This window comes from Panthera leo, chromosome B3, assembly GCF_018350215.1.
Source record: "Panthera leo isolate Ple1 chromosome B3, P.leo_Ple1_pat1.1, whole genome shotgun sequence".
NCBI lineage: Eukaryota > Metazoa > Chordata > Mammalia > Carnivora > Felidae > Panthera > Panthera leo.
Window position 1 is genome coordinate 142245610 of NC_056684.1, and position 27650 is coordinate 142273259.

General features: G+C 57.4%; 1 protein-coding gene across 1 annotated transcript; it reads left to right on the forward strand.

Moving 5' to 3' along the window:
* The first annotated feature begins 862 nt into the window (after positions 1-862).
* On the forward strand, positions 863-27297 carry LOC122222678 (YLP motif-containing protein 1-like). The gene is made up of 5 exons (XM_042943226.1): positions 863-952; positions 1097-1971; positions 2053-2227; positions 11546-11618; positions 26950-27297. The coding sequence occupies exons 1-5, from the start codon at positions 863-865 to the stop codon at positions 27099-27101; spliced, it is 1365 nt and encodes a 454-aa protein (XP_042799160.1). The 3' UTR covers positions 27102-27297.
* The last annotated feature ends 353 nt before the right edge of the window (positions 27298-27650 follow it).

Below are 27650 nucleotides of genomic sequence, written 5' to 3' on the forward strand. Positions count from 1 at the left end.
TGCTTGGGTTTCTGGAAACTCAGTCAAGCCTTCCTGAGGCCACGAGCCGAGGGGACTGAGCTAATTGCTCCCTTGAGCAGAGGGGCGCCCCTTTCTAACTTGTCCCCTTGTTTCTGCGGTGCCTGAGCAGGACCCCCGGCACCCCACTCTTCTGGTCCCGGGGTCCAGTCTGGGACCCTGTGTGAGCTTCCTGCGTGAGCCGCCCTGGCTCCCAGAACCTACTGGTCTCAGTGTCCCTCAGTGAATCCATTCCGGAGGCCCTGGAGTCCCAGGAAGATGTGGCTTCACCAGGTGGGAAACGAGAGAATGCACGAGGCCAGGAGATGCCCCCGCCCCTGCCCCCGATTCTGAGGTCCTGTGTTTCTGCTTTTCCTGTCCACCTCTGTTCTCCACCCCCTCCTCTCCTCCCCCCTACCTCCATCCCTGTCTCCCGATCCGGTCCCCTGGGGGTGCCCTAGGCCGGCCCATGTCTCCTCTGGGTGCCCTAGCTCCAGCCTGGCACAAAGTGGGGTTCAGTAAGAGTATGTGGGATGTCTGTTTGGACAGGTGAGTCAGTGAAGGACCCGCCATACTTTATGATGCTAGACGGGAGTCTTTGGGAAGCAAGGAGTTTTAGGTAAAAGGGTGGAGGCTGGATTTCGTCTCACTGAGGGGGAGTGGGCATCGTCCCACCCCCAGCCCCATTTGAGCTGGGCCTTTCTGGTCTCACCCCTTCATTCACTCAGGCGTCCATCCCGTCATCCAACAGTTGATCCTTACTGAGCAAGCCCACGGCCCGGCCCTGGCTTGGCCCCTGAATCCCTTAGTGCATCCCTTGATGGCCTCTGCCTCCTGGGGAGGGCTGGCTTGGGGGGGGGGGGGGATGGCGGTGTTGCTTTGGCTGAGGACAGCCTCTCCCTGTTCAGGTGCCGGAGCCGTGGCCTCCGGCTCTGTGGAGAAGGCAGGCAGGAGGGTGTGAGGGGCAGTCCCGGTCTGCCTCCCTTTGGCCAGTTGGCCCCCTTGATCTTTGATTTAAACCCTGGAGGAAACTTGAACTGTCCATCTCAGGGCTCTGCCCCCCTCCCGCCCTCTCTGCCTCCCACCCCGCATCCCTTAGCTGAGTGCTGGTGGCTGTCCTGGACCCCCGCCCTACCGCTCAGGACCGCGCGCCCCTCAGGCTCTGGCCACACAGGTCTCCCCCTTGAGTTGGCTCCGCAAACCGGACCCCTTCCTCCATGATGCCTCCCTCCCCCTGGGGCTAAATCCAGCCCCTTTGCCGCCAGGGGGTTGGCTGGGGGGGCCTGTCCCATGCAAAAGGGCAGGTAGCCGGGACCCTCCAGGGAGCTCTGCAGCCCCCGCCTCTGCCTGCTTGCCTACCTGCTCTGCCCTGCCTGCTGGCCAGGTTGACCCGCCTGGAGCTCTGTCGCCCGACCTGACCCACCCGCCCCTTCTCCGTGCTCGAAATCACCGGGCTCGTGACTCTCTTGGCCTCACTTGTCTAGCCGTCTGCCTAGCAGTTTGGTTTTCTTTGCTGAGCCCACACCTGTGGTTGCCTGGCCCCTCCCGCTGCCTCGTCTGTCCTCCACCTGCTTGCTTTCTGCCCTTCTGTCGGGTCCAAATACTCCTCTCCCTAAGGACCCCCGTCCTCCCCCAGAGAGTTTGCAGCCGGTCTCCAGTGCTCACGGGACAGGCCCCTGCTGGCAAACCACCTCCCCCAGACATCCTCGGATCCTTCCTCCCATGGGGGTGGGTGGGGCAGAGCCACCATGGCCTCACCCAGACTTGGGTCCCGCCCCTTGCCCCCGTGCCTCTAGTCGTGTCCCCCTGGGTGTTAGCCACAGCCTGTCCCTGTGAGCCCTGGGCTCTGCCACGTCCCAGGCCTCGTGACCGGTTTGGGGGGCTGCCACCTGGGCCCGTGGCCTCTCCTCACACCTCTTCCCATCACTGCTCATCTCCACGAGCCACCTCCTTCCACCGAAAGCCACGCCGCAGGTGAGACGGGGCTCCAAGCCTTTTCGAGCTTTTCCGGAGTGCTAGCCTCGCCGCAGTCCTAAGTTCCTGCCTCTCCTCCAGATCAGCCCTGTCCCTGGCACGCGGGCCGCAACCTGGTTGGGTCGGCCGGAGAACCAGACGGAAGAGGCAGGAGAAGCCCCCGGAGGAGCGCCACCCTGCACCCAGCCTTCCTTCCCGATGCTCGCCTGGCGTCTCGTGCCCAGCGCTGTGCCTCTCCGCTCCTTCCTGGCTCCGGGTGAGTTTCTTGCTTTCTTGGGACACCAGGATTTCGCTGGTTTCAGCACACGTCTCTATTCGAGGAGTGCACATTTAAGCCGGGGAGGGGGCGGCTACCAAGAGCGGAGCCTGTTCACCAGGCCTGCGAGCTGGGTGTCAGCGGGCTGCCTGGAACCAAGACCCTGGCCGCCTGGAGCCAGCGTGAGCGGGGCTCACCCCGGCCAGTGCACGCTGTGGACCAGGCGCGGTAAGTGAGGGGTGTCCGGCTCTGGCCGGGGCCCCCGAGAACCAGCTCGGGCCGGGCGCACGGTGGGTCCTCGGGGAAACTTTACTGAGCCTGTGGGTGGTATGCAGGGCAGAACGTTCGCCTTCTCTGGGCTCCGAGGCCCAGCCAGAAGGCCAGCATGGGCATGTGGAAACAGGAAATCGCGTCCGCCTGTAGCCAGAAAACGTTTGTCCCCGAACGCCGTGCTGCGTCAGCCCCTGTGTGAATGCTGGGGTCTCCCACACGAGGCTTTGACGATGCCTTTCAACCACAGAGTGGTTTTTGAGTGAGTTCTTCTCTGGGCCCCTCTTCCTCACCCCTGAAATTGCAATAAGATGGGAACGCTCGTGTCTGTTTAAAGAAAATTCGTAACGATAGAGAAGAATTATAGCCACACGGTTCACTCCAGCACGGATCATTTGTTCATCCTCACTTACTCGAGACGCATCGACGGAGCCAGGGGGTTGCTCAGGGCTGGGGCTCCTTTGGGCTGCCTAAGACCAGCTTTGCCTCGAGGACCAGAGGGTCTAGCCGCGTTCCCTGGGAGATCCCACACGGTGATGTGGCCCCTGTGGCAGCCAAGCCAGGTGGACAGGAAGAAAGGGAGCTGGGCTGAGGGCACTTCGTGTTTTGGGGCCCCAGGAGCCGAGTCTCACGGCGGGACAAGAGGGTACTGTGTCAGGGCCAGCAGGCCACGGGGACGTGCCAGCGAGACTGGCCGTGTGCCTTGTGTGCCCCGCATCGGATGCTCCCGGGGTAGCCACTGGGGTGACGAGCGAGGGCAGTGAGACTCCCCTGGTGGTCCAGGTGGGAGGAACGGCCTGCTGAGGCTAACTCAGCCTCCCAGACGTTTATGGAGCCTCGGGTGGGTCCCAGCAGTGTCCTTGGTCCAGATGCCAGCATTCCCCTTGGTGCCTACACCCGGGGCTCTGCGAGAGGGAAGACGATGATCGGAGCTCCCTGCCAGAGTGTGGGAGGGTCCCCTCCAGGTGCAGCAGCCCGCGGGCCGCCTGCTATGGACCCCCAGGGTCCCTGCACCGTCTGCTTCATCAGACACGAGTTTCAGAGACAGGCCTTCCACAGCCCTGCCCCTCTCCCCGGGAACGGAAATGAGGTGTGGAGGTGATTTTTAAACACAACTCCGTGCAGGCAGCAAGGGGCAGAGAGAGGTATCCACACCTGGGGGCTGTTGCCTCTATCTGCTTATTTTCGCTCCCCAGAGAGCCAGTCAGGCTGCGGCGAGGCGGGGAGTGTGTGCCCAGGGCTAAACCCAAGGAAGGACACGGGGAAGCTCCGCCCTGTGATATTTGCTCCCTAGCTGGCATTTGCTGAGCCACCACCTGCAAGCACGGTGACGTGGCAGAGAGGCCTGGGAGGGAAGCTTTACATAGGGCGGGATGCAGGTCTGGGGTGCCGTGGCGGGGGGTGGGTGTTGTTTCCGGAGCTTACAGAGCAAATCCTTGTAGCTAGTGTGAGCCAAGTGCCCATGGTTTCTGGGACATCTCAGGACTCCCTCGAGCTGGGCTGAGCTGAGGCGGCAGAGTCAGGTGCCCAGCCAGTCCCAGACTTTGCCAGCCCCCCGCCCCCCACCCTCCACGGCAGTCTGGGATGACATCTCTTTGGGTCCCCTTGTATTTCAGGTGCACTTGCGAATATTCGGTCTCGGGCAAACACGTATTTTTGAGTGTTGTACATATTTGGGGTTTTGCGTGTCATTAAGTGGAAAACAGATGAAGACTAGATCGAGGGTTCTTCTCAATTAAAGAAGTTAAAACACAAGCTCGTCAATCAGCCGTGCAGTCGGACGTCCCAGGAATTACAGGACGGCCGTTGTTAGGTGTTGAAAGAAACGGCATTTTCAGGAAAATTCTTTTTTGATGGATTGGCCCGTCCCTGGGCAGTGAGATCCTGGCTGGCCGGACAGAGGGCGGAGGCCCTGTCACTGGCAGGAGCGGGGTTCTCTGGCCATTTGTCATGTGCTAAGCTGTTTCCCGGGGCCTGTCTCTAGCTGGAGGCTGTCGGGAGGGCACCCATGCCAGAGGGGGGATGGTGGTCTTGTCCGGAAGCTGGCCCTCCTGTTCCACTGGCCTGCCCCTGGGTGGGTGTGAAAGGGAGCCCAGAGCACAACTCAGCTTCTGTGCTCCTAGAAAGGCACCAAGCGTCCCTCTGCCCCGCATTTTCCCACCTGCAGGTTCCTTGGTGGGGGGAGGTGCATTGAAACTTTCAAGGCCCCTGACCTTGTGACTTGTGATTCAAACCCCAAATGCATTTCCAAGCACATTTCTCCAAATCATGTCAAAACCTGGCAAGACTTAAGGGCACCAGGATGCATGTGTTTCTTATTCATTTACATGAAGTAACTCAAATGTGTTTTTTATGAGCAATCTGACTTCTAGAAAGAGAAAAAAAAAATCTACCCATCTTTAATGAGCTTGCTAATGAATTTTTCCTTGAAAAGAAGAAGGCGGCTTTACACAGAAGGGGGTGTGGAGAGAGACAAATTAAGGTTCCAAAGGGTTAAAGGGCAGCGGGCAATGTGGAGACCAGCATTGTCAGCTGAATGGCGAAGGGCTCGCGGCTCTGGGGCCAGTGTCTTTTTAGAAGACCAGAGTTTAACGCAGTTGTAGATGAAGGCCCAGGAGCCGTGCCCCCTTCCCTCCGCTACTTTGAGCCCTGTCCTCTCTCCTAATAGGGGAGCAAGGAAGTACAGCCTGGCTCCCATCTCTGGGTTTGGTAGATGGAAAATTCTGGCAGAGAATTCTATCTTTCCCAACGAGGCCACCTCAGATGTGGGGTTCCCATTTTGAAAGGGAGACCCAAGCGTGGGTGGGGAAGGAGGGGGTGCTCCCTCCACGGTGCCTTGGGTCCAGGGGACAGCCCCGGGTCCCTTGCGGCTTTGAGAAGCCGGGCCCTTAGGGAAGGCTTTAGAGAAGGACGGTGTTGCAGATGCCGGCTCTGGTTCTTGGCGTGGAACGAGTCAGTGTTTCAGAGCCAGGAAAGGTGTGCATTGAGAGAGCCACTGTTACTCCCTTGGGAGGAGGTTGGACACCCTCGGGCCACTGCAGCAGGACAGAGCAGTGCCAGCGAGAGGGGTCTCGAGTTCAGTTGGATCCAGCCGAAGTGGGGAGGACCCATCTCGGGGGGAGCCCATACATCCTGGAATTTCTAACGTCTCCTGGATGTTAGACACTTGGTCCCCTATCTCGGTCCTCACTGTGGACAACTGATCGCCCCTACCTGTGCTTTTGGGAACTGAGTGGTGAGAAAGTCTCCAGAGATATCCGCGTTTGTCTTCCCAGCTCCCTTGCCCACCCCCACTCCCAGTCCTGGGATCGTGAGGGACCAGGGAGCAGAGCAGGTGCTGGGTAGCTCAGGCTGGGGTCGGCCCCACTTGGGATGTGTGCGGGAGGGGAATTAATCAGGGGAGAGGAGGGTGGTGGAGGGTGTAGTCGTGGGTCTCTTAATTGCTCTCCAGTTTCTTTGGGCTTACAAACAATCCAGATGGAGAGTTCTTAAGTCCCCCACCCTGGGGGTCGGGGGAGAGGACGGCTGCCCACCACCTTTTGCCTGGCTTCTCTGCGCAGTGAATAGGGTCTTTGGCAGGGGCTTAAGGAGGGACTCTTAGCCTGGGAGCTCCCAGGGCCGTTTGAGGCGGAACAAAGGCGCAGGCAGAAAGGAATGTGGGGGAGCCCCCCACGGAGAACAGCCACCTGGGGATAATCGGGAGGGCCGAGTGCACATGAGTTTTCCCAGGTCCTGTGAATACATTCTTTCAATAGAAGGTGCCTTTTCTTCACATGAAAAGAAGAAAAGTTCAGTCACCTTCCCTGGAACGGAGTGTGTGTGTGTGTGTGTGTGTGTGTGTGTGTGTGTGTGTGTGTTCCCTCTGGGGCTGCGGCGGCCCCTGCCCTTGTGTGTGTGTGTGTGCGTGTGTGTGTCGGGAGCTGCAAGGCGCAGACAAGAGGCCGCACAATGACACGGTTAAGCAGTCACCCCAGCAGCGTGACCTCAGACACGCTGGTGCTCCTCGGGCCTAAGGGCTTGTATTCTGCAAGTTTCTCAGGAGGAAGAAGAGTCCTTGCCTGTAAACAAGGATTTGATCAAACCGGGTCTCATGCCCGAGAGAAAGCCGGGGAGGCAGATGGGGCCAGGGAGACAGGACTCCAGCGTGGAAAGTTGGAGAAGGACAGTCAGAGGGGCTGGAGGCTGACCACGTGTCTGTGCCAGCCGTGCGGGACTCCGCTGGGCGGCTCCTGTCTTCGCGGCTCGTTCTCTGGGCCGTCCTGAGGGTGGACATAGAGTTGTTCCCAGCAGGTTAGGAAAGAGGGGGCTGGTGCTTGCAGTCAGGGAGGGTGGCGGGGTCAGCGTGGCTCACAGGGCCAGGGGCAGCCCCCCAGCAAGGGGACCCTCTCGGATGGAGGGCAGAGAGCTTGCCCCAAACTACCCTGAGGGCTCCGCCCCCCTGGACCAACGGGGCGATACCCCGCCACGAAAGGAAGGGGACCCCGTCCCAGTCTTGGCCAGTGCCTCTCGCTGCTGGCTTCTGGGCCTCCATTTTGCCATCTGTAAAATGAGGCAGTAGCCTGTCACCCTTGCATGGTGTTCTGTAAGGCAGAAGGAGCACGAGATGTCAGCTGGGGAGAGGCCAGGGCCCCGCTTCACCGGAGTGGGAGGACGGAAGGCCTCAGGTGTCCAGATGGGGCCCCCGCTGGCCTCTAGGGCGCACTCCCACTACTCAGCACTGGTCACTGAGAGGAGGAAACTCTAAACGGGTGCTCTGAGTGCAGCAGCCGCCCTGGAACAGCCTTCGGGAGACCTGGTTCCAGCCCGGGCTCAGCCCCACCTATGGGTGTGACCTTGGATCCTGTCTCTGGCCTGCTTGGCCTTGATTTTCCCAACTGCAACATGGGGCCATGCGGGATCTCGGTCATCTGAGGGCCCTTGGAGCTCTGGCTTCCTTCTGGCTGCCTCAGTGGTCCTCTGTGGTTTGTCCGTTTGCTTGCTGGGTCTCTAGAGTCCGAGGGCCCGGGATTACTGGTCCACTGCTGTCCGGCCTCCTCTGCTTTCGAGAGGAGACAGAGACTGGAGAAGGTTGATGCCTTGCTCCAGGCCCTGGGTGTGAAGCCCACTGCCAGTGGCTGGCCCCCGCTTGGCCAGCACGGGCAATGGGGTTGCGGTCATTAGCCAGTCCCCATGGTCTGACACCCCCCCCTCCCCAGCCACTTTTTGACCCCAAGATCCTGATGGTGCTCACACCCCAAGCTAGCTCCGAGGGACTGCCTGTGGGCGCTGGGGCCGGAATGGCATTTTATAGAGCGTTTTACCAAATGGGTGGGCCGCCGGCCAGGCCTGGAAAACCCTTCTGGGCTGTGGGGTGGTCACCGTGTAACGGAGCCGAGCCGGCCCCGTGGCGGCGGGTCCCAGGAGGGTGTGGCTGCCGCACCTGCCCCTGTGGCTCACCTGGTGCCTTTTGGTCACGAGACCCTCGGCAGCACCTACGTTGGCGTCCTCGCCCGCTCGGCCGAGAACTTCCCGAAAAAGCCATTAGGGTGGTAACTTCTGGAAAAGTGATCAGTCCCCAGGCTTGTGCTGGCTGCCCGTCTCGGACCCAACTTGGAAGCTGTCTGCGGCTCTCTCTCTGTGTTTTCGGCTGTGATAGTGAACGGCTCGCAGGGCCCCGGGTCGGTCCCGCACCGGGTTATTGGCGCAGCGGGCTGTGGTCTCTGTTTTGTGACCTTGGTGGCAATGGTACCTGGAAGCTGAAATGACGAATAGCGAAATTGCCAACTTCAATTAGACCAGCGACTGCCTTTCCCGGGGCTGTGCCTCCACCACTGCTCCATTAACCGTAAACATAGCCAAATAGGCCCTAATTCTCTCTAATTGCCCACTCCTGAAGCAAAGAGTGAAATTCCAGGAAGAGGCATATGTAAACATCCTCCATGGCCCCGCCAGCCAAAATTAGAGGGCTGATGGGGGCCAGCAAGAGAGGGGCCACGATTTCAAAAGATGGCCCAATTACCTCTCCCGTTTTCATAAATGGGTCCGTAATGTCCAGGCCCCGGTCTTCACAAAGGTACAGGAAATTAGCTTTGCAAAGAGCCTGCGTCTGTGAGGGGAAGTTGTGGGAGGGTGGTCTTTACTCAACAGGTAGGAAGCCTGAGATCTGAGGCGAGCCTGATTATTTGTATAAACTACAGGCTGTATTTCTGGAAATCACCATTTTATTGAAAATAATCCTTTTAACGTCTCTCCCTGCACTACACATCCACGAGTTATGTGTACCAAAGGCATGCCAGATCAGTTGGGTCCTGTTTGCCTCCAGAAAAGAGGAACTTTTAAGACCTTGAGCTAGAATGTTCTAATCCTCTTAAGCCCCGGAGGAGGTTTCTGGGGTGTCCACCAACGCTTCCTGCGTGGCTCGTGAGTTCGGTGCACGCATGTGTGAGGTCTGAGCTCAAATGCTTGGGGCAGCTGTTCCCCTGGACCCTGTAAGGAGGCCTTGTGTTTTCCTCTGGTTCCAGATAGTGACTCATCTCTGCAGCTTTTCTGACATCTGTTACGATTCCAGCCCGGCACTGCGTTGTTGTACATTACAGCAGACGCGGGGCCGGTGCCCACAGCTTTGAAACTGTCGCATGACTTTGCCAGGGCTGTGTCTGCATAAGCAGCCTGGGGTCTGCGTGAAAGTTAATCAGGGACAGTGAGGAACCCCGGGGAATTCTTGGAGCCCCCGGGGCAGAAGCAGGAAGAGACCCAGATGCCCCGAGCTACCTCTGATTTCCCTGGTCCTGGTAAACGCACCAAAGTCCTTTCCCCAACTCTTAGTCCCACGGGAGGTGACAGTGCCTGGGGTCTTGCTGTGCATTCAGGGTCTGGAGTCCCATTGTCCCCTTAGGACTGTGGCAACCATGAGGGGTGCACCCCAGGCGCTCACAGGCCCCTGGGGAGGCCTGGAAACTATCTCGGTGGTATCCCGCTCAAAGTGGGAGGCCCAGAGGGGCACCTGGGTGGCTCCATCGGTTGAGCATCTGACTTCAGCTCAGGTCCTGATCGCAAGGTTTGTGAGTTCGAGCCCCGCATCGGACTCCGTGCTGACGGCTCAGAGCCTGGAGCCTGTTTTGGATTCTGTGTCTCCTACTCTCTCTGCCCCTTCCCTGCTCACACTCTGCCTCTGTCTCTCTCAAAAGCAAATAAACATTAAAAAATTATTTAAAAAAATGGGGGGCCCAGAGCTTTTACCTAACCAGAGTCTGCCCTTGGTCAGCCACCAGCTTATACTTATTAACATTTATATTTTATTTTATTTTTTTTTAAATTAAAAAAAAATTTTTTTTTATTTATTTTTGAGACAGAGAGGCAGAGCATAAGCAGGGGAGGGGCAGAGAGAGAGGGAGACACAGAATCAGAAGCAGCCTCCAGGCTCTGAGCTGTCAACCCAGAGCCTGACGCGGGGCTCGAACTCACAGACTGTGAGATCATGACCTGAGCCGAAGCCGGACGCTCAACCGACTGAGCCACCCAGGCGCCCCAACATTTATATTTTAAAGACTATTTGGTTTTTGTTCATAAAATCAACTGATTAGGGGAAAACAGTGTTTAGGAAGCTCAAGGCCAAGGAAGGAATTTTTAGGAGGATTTGGAAACAAGAGGTGTGCCCTCCTGTGTCCTGGCCGAGTCCTGGGTGCACAGTGATGGACGCTACTGAGAATAAAGAGGTGTAGGCAGTGGGGGGATCCCCGAGGGCTTAAGTCAGGGCAGGGGGAGTTGCAGAGGGCCTCTTCCCACCTTGGGGCTCCCTGCCTGCACCCGCTCTTGCCCCGACCTCTGGCTCGGCCCTCACCCACCTCAGCTGTCACAGACCACCTTTCGGCCACACCTCCTTACCTTCACTAGACTCTACTGAACACGTGTGCAAAACCGACTTGCTCAAAATAGCGTTTTTTGTTTTATTTTATTAAATTTTTTTTAATGTTTATTTTTGAGAGAGAAACAGAGACAGACCATGAGCGGGGGAGGGGCAGGGAGAGGGAGACACAGAATCCGAAGCGGGCTCCAGGCTCCGAGCCGTCAGCACACAGCCCGTCGTGGGGCTCGAACTCACGAACCGCGAGATCATGAGCTGAGCTGAAGTGGGATACTCAACCGACGGAGCCCCCCAGGCGCTCCTGTTTTGTTTTTTAATAAATTGACTTCTTTCCTGAGCGGTCTTAGGGTTACAGAAAGAGTCAATGGCGTGCACACAGACCCCAGTTTCTCCCGTCATTAACACCCTGTAGTGTGGTGGCACATTTATCTTGCTTGCAGAGCCCATCTCTGATGCGTCGTCGTTAGCTAAAGTCCAACGCTGACGTCACTGGATCCGCTCTCGGCCTCCTACGGTCTGTGTGTTTCGACAGATACGTAATAATGCGAGTCTACCATTAAGCGACTCACTTTTTGTTTAAACTTGAAGGCAAACGCTCGAAACTGAAGGTTGGCTGCGCCTGGCCACGGCTCTTGGTGGGGCTGATGAAAATTTGTACGTGGTTATGAAGGTGAAGGTGTTTGTCCAGACGCCACGATCGTCCAGCCTGTGACGTGTGCGCTGTGGTTTTAGGACACGCTGTCCATTAAAGACCCCACAGCCCACTGCTCTCATCTTACCCCTGCTCACACCCCCATCCCGCTGGCTTCTCTCTGAGCACATGCTGTGCCTCGGCTGTGCCCTCCGTCATGATGGGATGTCCTTCCAGGGAATCTTCTCCCCACCCTTTCGGCGTCCAGCTCGGCGGTCACTCATGCAGTGGCTCGACATCTTTGGGCTTCACAGAGTAGTACTTGGATGCACGGGTAGCTCTCAGCCAAGGGCTCTTGGGTCAGGAGCCTCGTTCTTCCTCTCTGCCTGCCCCCCCCCCCCCCACATCCTCTCCAGACTCAGAGGAAGCTGGGGTGCGGAGCTTGGCGGGAGAGTGAGGGTACCGAAGAGAGAAAGGTTGGGTTTTCCCAATCCCGCACTCGCTAGAAGCTGGGGAGTCCCTGCTTGGGGTGGGTGAGCTTCCAGGGCAGTGACCCAGCGCTTTCTCATTCCAGTCGAAGGCGCCATCTGGAATCCTCCACGGAAGAGACCTCGACGCGCGACCCGGCACCCTCCGGCTTTCAAACCGTAAGTTACTGGAGCGTGGGGAACGCATCTGTGGCCTCGTCACTGGGGGGGGGGGGCTGCCTCCCAGAGCACACTGCCAGGCAAGCCCCGCGGGAGGGAGTGGTGAGCACCGGCCAGTGGTCCGCTCACGGGGAGGTGGGTGCCCAGCGAGCCACACTGATTGCGGACCTGGGGGGGGGCTTGTGTTCTAAGGCAGGACCCCCCCAGCCTCCTTGTGTTGTCTCTGTGGCAAAAGAATTCTATAGGCGGCTTCGAGTGCCGGACCCCCAAAGAATTCCTTCTCTTTCGATCCTCTACCTGAATGGCCCTTTCATTATTGAGTGTCCCTTTGGCTCTTGTGCCCCAGGGCAGACTAGGACGGAAGTGCCCTTGGGAGCTGGGGGGCCCTTCAAAGGGCCGAGGAAAAAACGCGGGCCGAGGGACCAGCCTCTCAAACGGGCTTCGAGCTCCAATGACCTTCGCTCACCCCCTTGAAATGTCTGGAAAACAGAATGGGCAGATTTTCTGTCTTCAAAGTTTCCGGCTAAGTCTCTTCAAGTTCTTTATTGTTTGGGACTGAGACACTCAGCAATGGTAATGGGTAGTTGCTTTTGTATCGGCCTTGAAAGGCCCAAATATTTTCATATTGCTACAGACAAAGCCGTCTATTTAGAAATGAATGCCATGTCTGTCGTTTCCCACTGGGGAGACTGTGTACAACGTGTGTGTCTCTGTGTACTCGAGGGTCTTGAAACAGGTTTCTCATGGGGATGCCCATTCACCGGGGTCCAGGGGGAAGCACCAGGGAAGAGTCGGGGGGCCCTAACCGCATACCTGTCCCGGTTTGTCTAGGACGTGAGCCCCGGGAAGGTCTGGCTGCACTAACATTTACTGTGCCTGTGCCTGAATCTGCCACGTGTATGTGTTAAGGACTGTGGGGCATGCACACCTTGGTGATCAGCTTGGTGGGAGGAAGCAGAAAGGTCGAAGACTGTGGACGTTCCGTTTGTCTTGTTGGGAGGTCATTTCACTGGTATCTCTTACGTGGTCCAAAGAAGCGAATGGATGGATGAATGAATGAAGGCACCGGGGCACGAATAAACAAATAACTAGGTGGAGAAGTGAAAAAGCCAGGATGAGAGTACAATGAGCACGATCCCATTCGATGCCTAGGAGATTGATACAGGAAATCAATAAAATATCGAATCACCGTGTAAAGAGAGCCACACAAGAACCAGTATCCAGTGACCACGGACCAAGGCGTACGTGTGATTCAGATAGGTAGCCCCTGAGGTCTATCATAAGAGAATAAAACCCGAATGGAAGCAAGAATGAGTAGGAAGGGGAAATGCAGAAAGCAGTGGTGGACAGGACCGTATCGTATGCTTAAACCTTTGCGAAGAGGCTAGATCTCACGTGAAGCGTCCGTAGCAGAAAAGATAGTAAAAGGAGTGATCAGTCAGGGCGGGAGGAAACTGTCGGAGGTGACGGATAGGCTTATGACAAAAGATCGTGGTGCTGGGGTCCCGGGCGACGCTTCTCTCCAGATTCACCAGGTTGTGTGCGTTAAGTAGGTACGGCTTTCTGTATGTCAAAGCAAAGTTAAAATGAAAACGAATAAAGAGAAGGCCACTGAGAGAACTCGCACCGTTGACGATGAGAGCAGGAACCTCATCAGGACGAGAAGGTTCGAGAAAGAGGGAGCAGGTGTTTGGGAGGGAGAGCGAGTGTGGCAAAACGCAAACAGTGAGGGAAAGGAAGAAGGGTAATTTTCTTGGACGAGGGGGTGAACACATACATAAGGGGGCCTGTGTCGGGTTATTGTAAACCAAGCGTTAAGACGAGTCCACGTACGTGCTCCTGGCATAAGAATAAGTGAGTAGCAGAGAAAGAGTTCAAAGAATCGTTAAAAAGAGAGAGAGAGGACCCAGGACACCAGAGAAGAGAGTTAACTTCTACCAAAAGTTTTCTAACTCCGGGCACACATAAATAAATAAATCCCCAAAGGAGAGAAAGCCAAAGAGAAAGAGGGAGAGAGGGAGAGAGCGAGCTCACGGTGGAAACGCCTGGACCCAGATGGGAACACAGCGTGAGGGGCTTGTGGTGTCGTCCGGTGCTGGGAGCTGAGCCTGTCCCCCGAAAGGGTAAAAGAAAGAGAATAAAGTAAAATTATCTAAATAAAAATCAAGCACAGAAGGAAAAGTCACAGACGGTAGGTCCAGAAACACATTAATGGGTGAATAAATTCAGGCAGGAAGGCAGTGGTAGGATTACTGGTAGGAGACTGTCATGCGTCCAAGCTCATGGTTAGTCCATTCTATAAGCCGTGGTGCTTTTGATAAAATAAGAAGTCTCTAAATAGACAAGTCAGTCTCCAGAGAGACACCCGGGATGGATGGAGTGAAGGGTGCCGGGCCCCGCAGGAGCACCTGCTGGGTGTCGGCAGGGTGGTAATTCATCTCATCTGGGCACCTGAGCACCAGGAGAAGGCAGGCAGGGGAGTGGGAGGGGAGAAGGGAGAGAAGCAGAGCTGGGGCAGGTGGTAACAGGGTGGCGGCACCTAAATGGATAGGTGGGAGGTCCACGGGGGAGGGCAGGCTCAAACTGTGGATCATAATCGGTCCAGGTCTGAGCACTCACCCCATTAGTAGTGGAGTAAGTAGCTGAGAAAGAGAAAGAAAACAAGGAAGGGAGAATGGAAGGAAGGAAGGAAGGAAGGAAGGAAGGAAGGAAGGAAGGAAGGAGAGGGAAGGAGGGAGGAAGGGAGGGGGAGGAAGGAAGGGAGGAAGGGAGGGGGAGGAAGGAAGGGAGGAAGGGAAGGAGGGAGGAAGGAAAGGGGAGGAAGAAAGGAAGGGAGGAAAGGGAGGGAGGAAGGGGTAGGAAGGAAGGAAGGGAAGGAGGGAGAGAGGAAAGGAGGGAGGAAGGAAGGGGGAGGAAGGAAGGGAGAGGAAGGAAGGAAGGGAAGGAGGGAGGAAGGGAAGGGGAGGAAGAAAGGAAGGGAGGAAAGGAGGGAGGGAGGAAGGAAGGGAGAGGAAGGAAGGAAGGGAAGGAGGGAGAGGAAAGGAGGGAGGAAGGAAGGGGGAGGAAGGAAGGAAGGAAGGGAAGGAGGGAGAGAGGAAAGGAGGAAGGAAGGAAGGAAGGAAGGAAGGAAGGAAGGAAGGAAAGGAGGGAGAGAGGAAAGGAGGGAGGAAGGAAGGGGGAGGAAGAAAGGGAGAGGAAGGAAGGAAGGAAGGGAAGGAGGGAGAGAGGAAAGGAGGGAGGAAGGAAGGGGGAGGAAGGAAGGAAGGAAGGGAAGGAGGGAGAGAGGAAAGGAGGGAGGAAGGAAGGAAGGGAGGGAGGGAGGCAGGCAGGCAGGCACCGTGACGCTGCAGGGACAGGGACCATTTGCATGTGGCATTAGGATTCATGGGTCCCTGGCAACTGAGCGCCAAAGATCAAGAGAGCCAAGAAGGGAGAGAGACAGAGAGAAATGATGGAAACCGGCTGGGGAGGTGGGGGGACCGTTGACTATAGATGATCATGTATCCAGTTAGGCGCACCTGTCATCCAGAAGCAGAAAAATAGTTACTTAACTGGGGTGAAGGACCTGATGGATGTGTGGACATTTGAATGAAGGAGCGAAGGAGAAGAGAGATTTGCACTGACTGACGAGGAGGGTGCCTGATCTCTGAAAGAATGAAAGGCAGTAAGAAAGATCGGAAGGGTGGAAGACAGAAACCAATCAATATGCGGGGGGGGGGGGGGTGAGAATCAAAATTAAAAAAAACCAAACAGATTCAACAGTGAAGTCTATGAGAGGGTACTGGTTTAGCACCAATCGCCCACATTAGTTCAACTCTGGGGCCCCAGAGTTTATAGATAATAAAACCAATACCGTAGATACAAGACTGAACGTGGCCCATGAACGAAAAGTGAATACACACATAGGTATACGAGAGGGAGTGCCATGCCTGACACAAGCACGAGCGGGCACCGGGGGCCCGGAATAGTGACGGATTCGAAACTGGACTCCTGACGTTGTTAAATAAACCCTAGACCAGATCACCAGCTCGAGGAATTAACGAGCAAAAAGCAGCCCCACACGGACGGCGCGGCGAAGGCTCCGGGAGCCACAGATGATGGTTAATCCAATTCTGTGCACCTGAGGTCCATAAATAAAAGCATGAATATTGAAATAGAAGGGTGACAGAAAGAATGAGTGAACGCGGGAACGACTGAATTGTGAACGGAGACTGCCTGCAGCAGCCAGGGAGAGGGCTACCCTTTGGGGCTGTCAGTCATCCGGCTCTAGGCCCCTGAGGCCCCTGAGAGCGACAAGAGAGAGAGGAGGAGAGTGGAAGGAGGATCCGTGAACGGTGCCGGGGGTGTGTGAAGGGACAGGCTCTGTTAGGCGTGGTGGTCAGGCGGGCCTCGCACCGAAAGGTCGACGAGACGGACCAGTCCCAGTTTCTAGAGCGAGGGAAGTAGACAGAGAGGAAAAAGTAGCAAAGGAGGAAAAAGGGAAGATAATGCACGTTAAAACGATCGCAGTGACCGACGGAGAGAAGAGAGACGTGGTCCAAACAGGGCTCAGGATTAGGTGACGGGCCCCCTCCTTCGATAGATAGATGCATTACAGCTTTCGGAGAATAATAGGAGACCAAGGAGATAGCCCACGGGCAAGGCTGCATGTCCCTGCACTGTCCTAAGGTATACGCGGTGGGGGCCCACGACCGCAAGAATAAATACCCAAGTGTCAATGGGGACTCAGTGCCAGGCACGCGCACGCACACGGGCAGGCAGGGCGCTTGGTGTTGCACGGACGGGGCCTTGACTGGCGGGCTCGCTCGCGGGGGGACCAGGAATCGAAGGAAGAGTCAACACGGAGGGGATGGTGGGACGGGGGCTCTTCCTCCTGTGGGGAGGAGCGACAGCAAGCCGGGAAGGTGAGATCTGGGGCGAAATAAAAGAAGGGAATAGGGGACAAGGAGGCTGGGTGAACACATGAACAGGGCCGGGAAGAGAGGTCTGCGGGACCGAGGCTCCGATTAGATCGCAGCCGCGCTGTGGATGCCCACAGACCAGGGAGTCAGGTGTAAAGGGATGAACGGAGAGGAGCTGGGAGGGAGGACGAAAGGACGGACGGACGCACGGACGGATGGACGGAGGGAGGGAGGGAGGGAGGGTATGAGCTCTTGGCATGTTGTGTCCTTGGCGCACGCACTTCACCCGGCAGGGGGGGGCTGGCTCGGGGGTCCCTGGCCGCGGAGTGCCATTGCGGTATCCTGGCTGCGTGGGCCATTCGACCTCATCTCTCTCATCCTCAGTTTCCCCATCCGTGAACTTCGAAGGCCATCAGCTTCCTGCTTGGATTGACTGGGGGGGGGCACATGCTCTCCCACCCGTGGGCAGCGCCCTGTCCAGAGCCCTGGGCAGGCGGGAGGGCCCAGGCCCCGGCCCCTGCAGAATGTTGTGTGAACAAGGGGTGTGGGGCCAGGTGGGTGTCTTGGCCCCTCCCCGGGCTGGGTCACCTGTGAGGGAGGCTTTTCCCGCCAGGGGGCAGCAGAGGGCAAGGGAGCAGGAGGCCCCGGGGCCAGTGGGCCCTGTCTCCCTCGACCGTGCTGGGTGTGGCGCCGCTCACATCCGCGGGGCTGTGTGGGTTAGAAAGTGGCCAGGAGTGCCCGAGAAGGGTGACCCGGGAGCCCAGTGACCCAGGCGCCCAGAGGCAGATCACCAGAAACCTTGTTCATGCAACTTTCTGAAATGAGCCCAGGTGCCCTCCAGCCCGGTCGGCTGTGGGGCGGGCCGCCTGCCCTTCTCACCTGGGGGTCTCAGGCAGGTGCACCTCAGCCCGGGGTTGCAGAAGTGGGCCCCGGGTCCCGGCCCCCTTGACATGGCATCCCCAGAGCCCGTTTCAAGGCCTTACTGTCTTCTCGACTGTTTTCCGATGTACTCTGTATTTCGGCAAATACTGCTCTTGCCTTGTGTGTTGCACTGTCTTCCCTCCTCCCGACCTGCCCCGTCCCTCCCCCACCCCCCCCCCCCCCCCACCCCGCGGGCCGTGGCAGGTCTGGAGGGTTGTGTCCTGACGTTCCCAAGCCCAGGGACTCCCTGGATCTGTCTAGTCTTTCTCTGTAGTGGGCAGGATTTGTGCAGTTGCGTGTTGTGTGCTTGTGTTTGTCTGTAAAATCTAGAACCAAAGTCCTCCTCAACCTCTCGGTTCCTATTTGGGACACTAAACCAAAATGTGCCCTGACGGGGAGGAGCCGTCCCCACCGGAGCCAGGATGCGTGGCCGGGAGCGCGCGGGACCCGCAGCAGCCGGGCGGGGGCGGGGCTGGCGTTAGGTCTGCTGGGCAGGTTGGGCTGCTTACGCCCGCAGTGACTTTGGCCCCGGGGTGGGAACAGGGAGCTAGCCCGTCGCAGGTGCCAGCTGGGGCCGCTCCTGCTGAAGGTGCTCACCTAGGGCCGTGACGTGGGGGGCACAGGACTCAGAGCCGTAAGGTCTGAGACGGGATGTGAGGACAGAGTGAGGGGGACGGGGGCCACTTCCACGCTTCAGTGTGGCCCCACATGGGTGATGGAAGACGTGGAATTCACGTGTCAGGAGCCACCCTTCTCTGCCTCCAGGACCACGTGTCTGGGCCACATGGGCCTACGTGATGGGGCTGCAGGCCTCTGCTCTCCTCCTCTTTAGGAATCTGGAGGCTCCAGGCTCTGCCTCGGCCCGCCTGACGCCTAGGGCGGGGTGCACTTGTTACCCTGAGGCACTTGCTAAGACAGGGTCCCCAAAGAGCTCCCCTAAGCAGCCCAGGAGTCGCCGTGCAGACCAGGATGGGGGTGGGAGGGGCCCAGAGCAAGAAGAACCCCTTTTCAAAACAAATCTTTTTAATGTTTATTTATTTCGAGAGAGAGAGAGAGACGAGAGAGAGAGACAGACAGACAGACAGAGCACGAGTGGGGAAGGGGCAGAGAGAGAGGGAGACACAGAATCCGAAGCAAGCTCCAGGCTCTGAGCTGTCAGCACAGAGCCCGACGCGGGGCTCGAACCCACGAACTGTGAGATCATGACCTGAGCTGAAATCAGAAGCTTAACCGACTGAGCCACCCAGGCGCCCCAAGAAAAATTCTTGTGTGGTTACTTTAAAAGTCAGCTGAGGCTCAGGAAGAACTCCACATGTTGGGTCCGCAGTGGGGAGGAGGAGGGAGCCACAGCCAAACTCCCAGAGGGAACACGGAGAACGGGAGCAGACCTCTAGGAGCTGGCTGGAAATGGGCCAATGGGAGGAGCTCCAGGGAGACCCGCTGGTTTCCCCGCTGGTTGTGGGCTGGGATCCAGTGGATTCCCTGTCTTCTCGGGAATGCAGAGGGCATGGGGGTCATCAGGTCAGGACGCTCAGAGTTTTTGGCTCTTAGAGGAGTTTTAAATCTGGAGCTCTAAGGGTCTTCAGTTCTGGGATGCTGAGATTCGGGACAGGGCTCGCTCCCCACCACGGCCGCAGAAGCCAGAGTGGGACTCCCGGGGCCCCTCGGGTTCTGTCCTGACCCACCCATGAGGTCTGAGTTGGGATCTCAGTGCTCCTCTCTGATCAGGGCCTGTCTTAAATGTGTGTGTTTCTTTCCTAATAACTTACTAAAACAAGGACAAATTTTCTCTCTTGGACTTTGACCTTCGCATGCTCTCCCTGCACAAATCCTTCCCCTGGTGACACCAGGAACTCTCCTTAGATTCCTCTGTGACTCCCAACTCCCTCCTCGGGAAGCTCGGCCTCAGGGCTGGCCTTCCAGAGGCCGGAGGCTGGGCTTCTGGGGTAGACAGGCCAAGGCCTCCTTTGTGTTCCTAATGTCAATGGTGTGGATGTCACATGACCTAGAGCAGGAGGTCACCCATCATGCTGACACATCACCCTGCTATTTTCTCCCCCTTCAAATTCTTGTCTATGGGCATACTTTTTTTTTTTAAATGGGCATCTTTTTTTTTTTCTTTAAATAAGCATCCAGTTTTGAAACCTTGCCTTCTTCGCCACATACATCCTACGTTTTCCATTCAATATTTTGTCATCAGTGTTTAGTTTTTTCCGTAAAAAAAAAAAAAAAAAATCATTGCCTCACTGGCTGCGTTGTGTCCCATCGAGGTTACACCCTCATTACATCATTCGCAATGCCAACCTGCTATCGTTATGCGTAACTCACCTTTTTTTTTTTAATCCTAATGTTACGAATTACACCACAGCGAATGGCTTTGCATACCCGCTCTTTCATCCCCTACAAATTACTTTCCTTCACCCAGAAATGACCATTGCTTCATGACATGCTGGTTTCTCCTGCTAGACTGTGAGCCCCTTAAGGGCAAGGAGCTTGTCGGATTGATCTTTGTACCTCCAGAGCCCTACGTGTTGTAGGTGATGTGGGGATGCTTGTTGGGTGAGAAGATGGACGGACGGATGGCTACATGGGTGGCGAATGAATGAATGAACGAACGAACGAACGAACGAATGACTTTCCTAGGGCTGAGCTTCTTAAACGGAAGGCCAGGGATTTTGTATGGGTATTGACTAATTTCCAAAGGCTTATAGCATTTTACCGTGTCCAACAATGTATTGGCATTTTGTAATCTCTGTCAAAAAGTGTTTTTCTGTCATTTGAACTTGCATTGCTTTGATTACTAATGAAGGTTGAGCGTTTTCACATATATCTGTTAACCGAATGCACTTTATCTTCTGTGAACTGTTTGTCCAAGTCCATTGGGTCATGGCTTTCTGATGAGATCGGTCAAGGATGGAATGGGTGTCCTTAGGATATAGTGAGCCCTCCGTCACTGGAGGCATCCAAGGGGCAGGCCAGGCAGACACTCGGTGAGGGTAGTTTTAAGGAGATTCAAATAGCAGCTGTGGGGTTCGTCTAGACGGTCTTTCAGGTCTCTCGGACCAGGATTTGCTTCTCCCCGGAAATGGGTGGAGGGGACACTTTCCATTTGGCCTGGCAACATTTAAGGTCACGTTCCCTGGGTGGATTCATGCATTTATGATTTATAAACTCTAAACCGCACCCTCTGTAACTCTTGCGGGACAGGAATATCTCTTTGAGCCTCCAAGGTCCAGGTAGCCGTGCCCAGCATCTCGTGTAGTTAGCTGGTGACTTCCCGCCAGCCCTGTCACCCACCCCCGTTTCACCTTGAGAAGCCAGCCCCCTGGACCTCCATTTCCCACCTCTTGGGGAATCGGCAGGGGCCATCTGCTGCCCTTTGCATTCCCAGTGTCCTCCAACACGGGAGCAACTTGCCCCGAGGCCTCGATTGATGGGATGAATCGGATCGGGACTGGTGGAGAATCCCCTTTGGTTTTCTTCAATGGGGCAATCAAATGCCATGAGGCAAGGAGCAGAATGGACCCTACACTCCTCCAGGGTTTCCCCTCGTGTTCCACCACAGACTAACCCCGGGCTCAAAGGTCATCGAGGCCACCCGGGGAGGGGGTGTCGCCCACGGAGGGCTTGCCCTACTTTTCTAGAGCACCCTCTGCCCCCAGCAGGGAGCTGCTTCCTCCCACTGAGCCCTCTACTATAGCACTGAGCGCTGTTTGCCTGTGTCAGAATTAACTCACGCACGTGTCTGCCCCAGCATCGAGGCTTGGGAGGCCCGCAATGGCTTCCGGCACTAGTCTAGTCCATCCATCCATCCATCTGCGCATCTGGCCTCCATTTCTTGCCCTGGTGCTTCGGCCTCTCCCTCCCCTGAAAGCAAACCTTTTCGTTTTGGGCGGGCTGCGTAGTGCCATGGGCTGTGGTCATGCAGCGAACGCCCTTATTACAGCTTTCTCGTCCGGGGTCACTGCTCTGAGCATGTCCCAGCTGGACTCATCTGCCACTGTCACCCACACGGCTTCTGTCCCCATGGCGCTTTCCCAGGCATCACACGCCGCGACGCGGATCCAGGGCCAGGGTCCGAGAGGGCCCTCCCCCCCACCCCGCCCCCGCCCCCCGCCCCCGTGAGCCGAGGCCGCCCTGCCTGGTGCATGGTCCCTGCCATGAGCTTTGCTTCCAGCCTTTCTGCTTCCTCCACCAGACGGCACTGGATGTGATTCACCCCTCCATTTCTCCATTCCTTCATTCCTTCGCGGTCGACAAACATTTTTTAAAGTGAGCTAGTGCTATACTAGAGTGGTTCCCAAGGACGCGTCCCCGCACCTCTTTTGGAAAGAAAAGACGAGCCCCCGTCCGCCAGGGACTGCCTTTGCGTGCCAGCAAAAGGCGTGACCCTCTCGGTTCAGCTCCTGCTTCTAGATTCGAGTTCCGTCGGAAGTTTGATTGGCCTCTCCGACTTTGTTCCTCACAAAACGAGGTTGATTAGTAATCAGCAAACTGTGTCCCCGGGTGTTCAGAAATCACAACCCGTGCCCTCAAGAGGCCAGAGTGACGCCTGGGGGGTCTGAGATGAATGGCTGCTTCCGGCCGTGACAGGCTTTCATGTCATCAGGACACCCCGAACTTGCACGGTAATGATCCTAGAGCCGTTCCTGTCCCTTTCAAGATTAGTTAATGCTGGGTTCTATTTAGAGAAACCCCGGGGAGATGATTGTTCATGTGGGTGACGAGGATCATGCCCCGTGCGGGGGTCTGCGCGGAATTATCCACCGGCAGACCTGGGCATCCGAGGCGCACAGCACTTTGCAGACCCTGGACGTGGCCCTGAGCATCCACGCGGGTCCCAGGCCGGGCGGGACCCCTCCCCCACTTTAGCTCACTGCTGCCTGTGCGGGACAAGGCGTAGGTCTCGGGGTCTCCGCCTAGAATTCTGCCTTTTATTCACTGCATCGGAGCGTGGGCGTAGAGGGCAGAGCCAGGACCCTGGAGCTGGACAAACGTGTGTGGTTTAAACTGACAGTGACAGCTCGAGTCTGTCTTCCGGGGGGACTGTGGCACCCACGTCGCAGGGCTGTAACCAGGACTTGGAGCTGGGGTTCTGGACAGGCGGTGCGCGTGCCCCCGGGGGCTGCTGGGGGTGGAGCGAAAGGCCAGGAGGGGTGGCCCGATTCGGCAGGTTTCGTGGGAAGTCGTTTCGCCCAGACAGTCAGGGGTACGCTGTGGGATAGCATGCCAAATTTGTATGACACTGTAAGATGAGACGGGAGTAGTTTTGGCAGGAAACTTTATGCCGGGGGGACGGGGGCCTCTTTGGGCGTCCCCCCGAGCCCCCCCCGGGGTACGCGTTCACGCTCACCTCTGTAAAAGGTTGGAAGCACCCTCTATGTCTTGCCTACCGCTGTGTCTGGCCTGTGGGCGGCACTCACACACCTCTCTCCCCGAGAGACCTCTCCTGGCAGCGTCCTCCCCCCAAAATATTAGGCGCCAGCCATCAAAGACGTTGGCACATCCCCATCCCGATGTCCCCTCTCTCAATTAACAACCTCTGGGCTCCAATGCCAGCAGCCTGGGTGCTTAACACAGTACCAAGCCAGTGGTAGGGGGGCGCCTTCCACACTTGTTGAATGGGTACGTGGGTGAACGGTCAACTCATGAATTGTAACCAAATGCAAGTGGCAGATGTTAAAACCTTTACTAAGAGTTTGTATTTCACTCCTGATTAACCTGTTAACAATCTCTGTGTTGTATCTCACGGACTTTTACATGACGTGTGCTGTTCGAAAACCAGGATTCTCATTTTGGGTGTCGTGCGATGAAACTTGAGCCGTCTGTGTCTCGTGTTAGAAATTAGAACCCGGCAGGCCCCGGGGCCACTTAACTAACTAACCGTGCGGGGCTGGGCAAGTCCCTTCTCCTCGCCGACCCTCCGTCTCCTTTTCTCTGATGGGTCGCCAGAAAAACTTAACCTCACTGGGTTGTGGTGAGGCCACGGGCGGGGTCAGCTCCCCAGGGCTGATCTAACACTGGCTCTCACTGAGAATGGCTGTGTGCCGGGGGTTGTCTCGAAAGTTCCAGGGGAGCTTTTGCTGGTTTCGGGTGGGTAAGGAGTCGGCATCGACCTTATGCTCAGGTTGTGTTTCCACGGTCAATGGAACGTGTAAGACAGAGGCTGAGCGGTCTGCAGGCATTTAGCGAGTCAACGGGGGGGGGGGGGGGGGGGGCGGGTAAATCCTGGCTTCATTAATGAGTGACGGCTTTTTTCCTTCCTCGGAGCCTCCCCACCCCCACCCACCCCCACTCTCTGCATCCTGGCTGCTGCTTCTCACGTGGAGGTTGAAGCTGGCTGGGGCAACTACTTGGGGTTTGTTCTGCCTCTGGGTGCCGTGTCCACAGACGACTGTGTGTGCCCCGGGTTCAGTTTGCTAGGCAGGAAGAGGCGGGGTGGTTTAGAGGGAGTGTGGAGAAGGGCTTCTGGGCAACATCCTTGGGGATTAAAACTCCTTCTTCGGCCCTTTAGGGGAAAGGCCCGTGTGCCTGATTTCCTCACGTCCCTCTTCCTTCTTTCCCTGGCTGTAAGGTGAAGAGAGTAGTCTGTGGTCTCATCTGTGGGCCTGGAACCAAGTTAGGGCAGGACTGTTAGACCCAACCCCTGCAAGCTTCCTGCTTTTTGGGGGCTTATAGATGGGCCTGGTTTATAGGTGGTTTATAGATGAGGGAGCTGAGATTCAGGCACGGCTGGGTGTCAGAGCCAGGACTGAACAGTCTCCCATGAGAAGCCGTGTTCTTTCGACCCCGCTATCAAGCTCTCCCAGTAATGGTGGCTGGGTGTGTCCCTGTCCCCACCGTGTGCCTGGCCGTGCTCCGGCAGGGGTCATAGTCGTCCAGAGCTCAGTCGGGTCCAAGTTGGATGTGGAAGCATGGTCGCATTAGATAAGATATTAAGGGTCATTCGGGGTTGGGGGGGGGGGTCTCTTCACGAGACCCCTGAGTTCTTTTCCTGGCCCAGGTCTCAGGCGTGTGGGGGGGAGTAGCATCTTGCTCTGTCCTCCCCAGATGGCATCCCAGGTGGGTTCGAGTTCTGTGCCCCCCAGCCTCTCTCCTGCCTGGGCCTCCCCTTCTTTCTGCCTCCGGCTTTCACAGCCTCAGTGGGCAGGCCCTGGCCTCTCTACGTGGCCGACGGTCCTGTCAACCTGGCCACTTCTTGCACCAGCCTGAGCTTTTATTGTGATGTCTGGTCCCCACACCTGTGCAGCCATCACGCCTGCCGCCAGGAACACTGGCACAGACTCTCTGATGACTCCCTTCCCTCGGGCTTTGCCGGGGGCCCCTTGCAGTGTGGCTGTATGGACATCCCATGTCCTGGACAACTTGTTGGGGCAGAGGGGGCCTTGCCTTGGTGCTCCCAAGGGGCCCCCCGGGAGGCACAGGTAGCTAGGGCCCTCTCCCCAGGGGACTGTGAGTCTGTGTTTGGGCATCTGCTCCGCGATGGGCCTCAGGCTTCTCGAAGCTTCGGCCAGGGTGAGGGACTCTCTCAGGTGCCCAGTGTTTTCACGTCACCTTCCCCTTGAAATGGGCACAGGGCTGGGGACCCTGTTTCCCGAGGGCGGGCAGGGTAGAGACCCCACTTCCCAAGGACAGGTGAGAAAGCGGAGGGTCAGTGGGGTCATAGCCCCCACGCTGTACTTGAACCCCATCCCTTATTCTGAGATCTGTGCTTCTGTGACCCTTGACAGCACTGTTTCCTGTGCCAGTAGGAGCCTGATAGATGTTCACGGACTGATGAGGTGGGGTTTTTAATGGCCGTGAAGAACTGAATTGACTGTTGGCTGATGTGCAAGTCGGATCCACATGTGTTCCTTTAAGAGGAAAGTGTGTTTTCTTGGCAAAGCTTCTTTAGGACAAATCTTGAGGGTCTCGGCCTATGCGGGGTGGGGGTGGGGGCTCACCCTAGGGGCAGGTGCGGCTCGGAGGGCAGCCACGGGGTGGGGGTGGGGGGGGTCCCTCCGGACGGAAATGTCTATCTTTTGCACATTTTTGGAAGTATTTATGTCTAGAATAAATCTTCATCTAGGCCGAAGTGTTGTCATTTGTGTTGTGGCCCGGGTGATTTTGATAATATGGCATTTGGTAATTCCCAGGTGGGGGGCACGCCCTGGCCACGCCCACACCCTCTCTGTGGCTGGCTGTGCGTCCCGGGGGTGTGGAGGTCTCCACCTGAAACGTCTTCGTCCTCGCCATTGACGTTAATTCACCCGTCAGGCCCATGCCAAGTCTGAGATGCAGCCGAGGGCATCCGAAAACCTTGGGGGGGGGGATTGGACCCCAGACGTTGAGTCTTTTCACCTGCTCTCACCCCGAAGCACAGTACACGGGCACAAGTCAAGGCATGGGGCTCTGGGGGGTCTTGCTCTTTCGAATTCTGGTCCTGATGTCACCGTTTGCCAGGGTAGTGGCCTTGGGCAGGTTACTTGAACCGCCCGAGCCTTGGTTTTCCCACCTGTAGAATGGGTACTTCATGACAATGTGCGTTCAGAGAACACTGGTGAGCACTGAGAACGCGGGCTGCATACCCTGCTGTACCCCGTGTGCTGGCCCTGAGAATCAGGGTCTGGGTTCGAGGCCACCGTAGTGCCTGCGTGTGTGCAGCCTGGCCGAGTTGGCTCACCTGTAACCTGGAAACAATCACGTTTACCTGGCACGGTTATTGTGGGGTTCAATGAGACTGTTGATGTGAAAATAAATGCTTTGTTACCTGGCACACAGGGGGCCTCACTCCTCGCCCTCCCGGTGGGCCCTGGGTGTGGGCACAGGTCGCAGACGCCCCGTGCTCCCGGGAACCGTAGCAGCCCAAGTGGCTGTCTGGCGGAGCGGAGGGCGTCAGGGAAGCACGCGGCCAGCTCCGGGGAGGCAGTGCGGGAGGGAAGCGTTTGCTTTTAAATACAGAGATCTAACAAGTTCAGAGGGGGCGGGGCTGAGGCCAAAGTCCGGTGTGGGCTGGGGGGGTCGGGGATCAGGGAGAACTCTTAGAAGCCCCCAGAGGAGGAGGGGGCTGATATTTTATAAACCATCCAAGCGTAACTGGCAGTGGTTTGGACAGGATAGGTGGGGTGGTTTTTAGGAAGGCCACGAGTTCCCGATTCCGGGTTAGTGGGGTGAGAACCTTCAGAGCTTAACGGTGCAGGAGGGCGTCAGGACTAGGGGCGTGCTTCTGGAAATCTCCGCGGGTGGAGGAGACTGGGGAGGGGGTGATGTGTGGGAGCCCAGGTTGAGGGGGGCCAGATCGAGGGGCAGGAGCTGGTGACCGGGTGCTTCCCCTGGCCCCCCCCCCCCCCCCCCCGACGGCCGCTGGGAGCCAGGGCCTTCTCCCGCGTTGTCCAGTGGCATCCGGTCCCGGGTGCCTCTCTCCTCTCCTCACCCCCCCCCACCCCCCGGCCCGCCCGTCTGCATGAGAACTGTTGTCGGCCAGTGAGACCGGGAGCGGGCCCCTTCATCTGCGCCTGTGTCTCTCTCAGCCTCCGCAGCCACGGGGACACCCTGCACGCGTTCCCGCGGGACAGGCCGGACCCAAAGACTCTGGACCGGGGCCGCCCCCTGCGAGGAGGGGCGCGCCCTCCCGGCCTCTCCTTGCCTAGCCACCCGCCCTCTGACTGATGGACATCACTGATCTGAGGCTCAGACGCGTGGGCCGGACCCCTCCCCGCCCCTCACGAGCCCTGAGACTTGGGGGAGCGGAGCCAGCGAGCCTACCTACCTCACAGGGTTGTTGTGAGGGGCGTGTGATGCGGTCTGGAAGCACCTGACCCGGGACTTGGCTCCCCCTGTTGTGCTCTCAATAAATGTGTTTCTTGCCTTAACAAAAAGTGATGGATGTGCTACTAATATGAGGAGGACTGAATGGCGGGTGCCCTGTCTGGCTGGGGCCGCCCTCACCCAGGGCGCGTGGCGGGGTGGGGCGGGCAGGGGAGCCAGCTCTGACCCCTGGGAGCCGCCGAGGCCCCGAGGCAAAGCTGGCCCGGTGGGGTCCTGGGATGGATGCGTGTTGGGGTGAACTAACTCGGGCCGGTCCCCCTTCTTCTAACGGTTTCAGGAGGCTGGGTTCTTTTCCAGAAAGGAAGGTGAGGGGGGGGTTGCGGAAGAAGTCTGAGCGGAGCGCAGCGTCGGGCTCCCTGGAGCCCCAGAGGGGCGGCCCCAGGCTGCGACTCTTCGTCCCCTC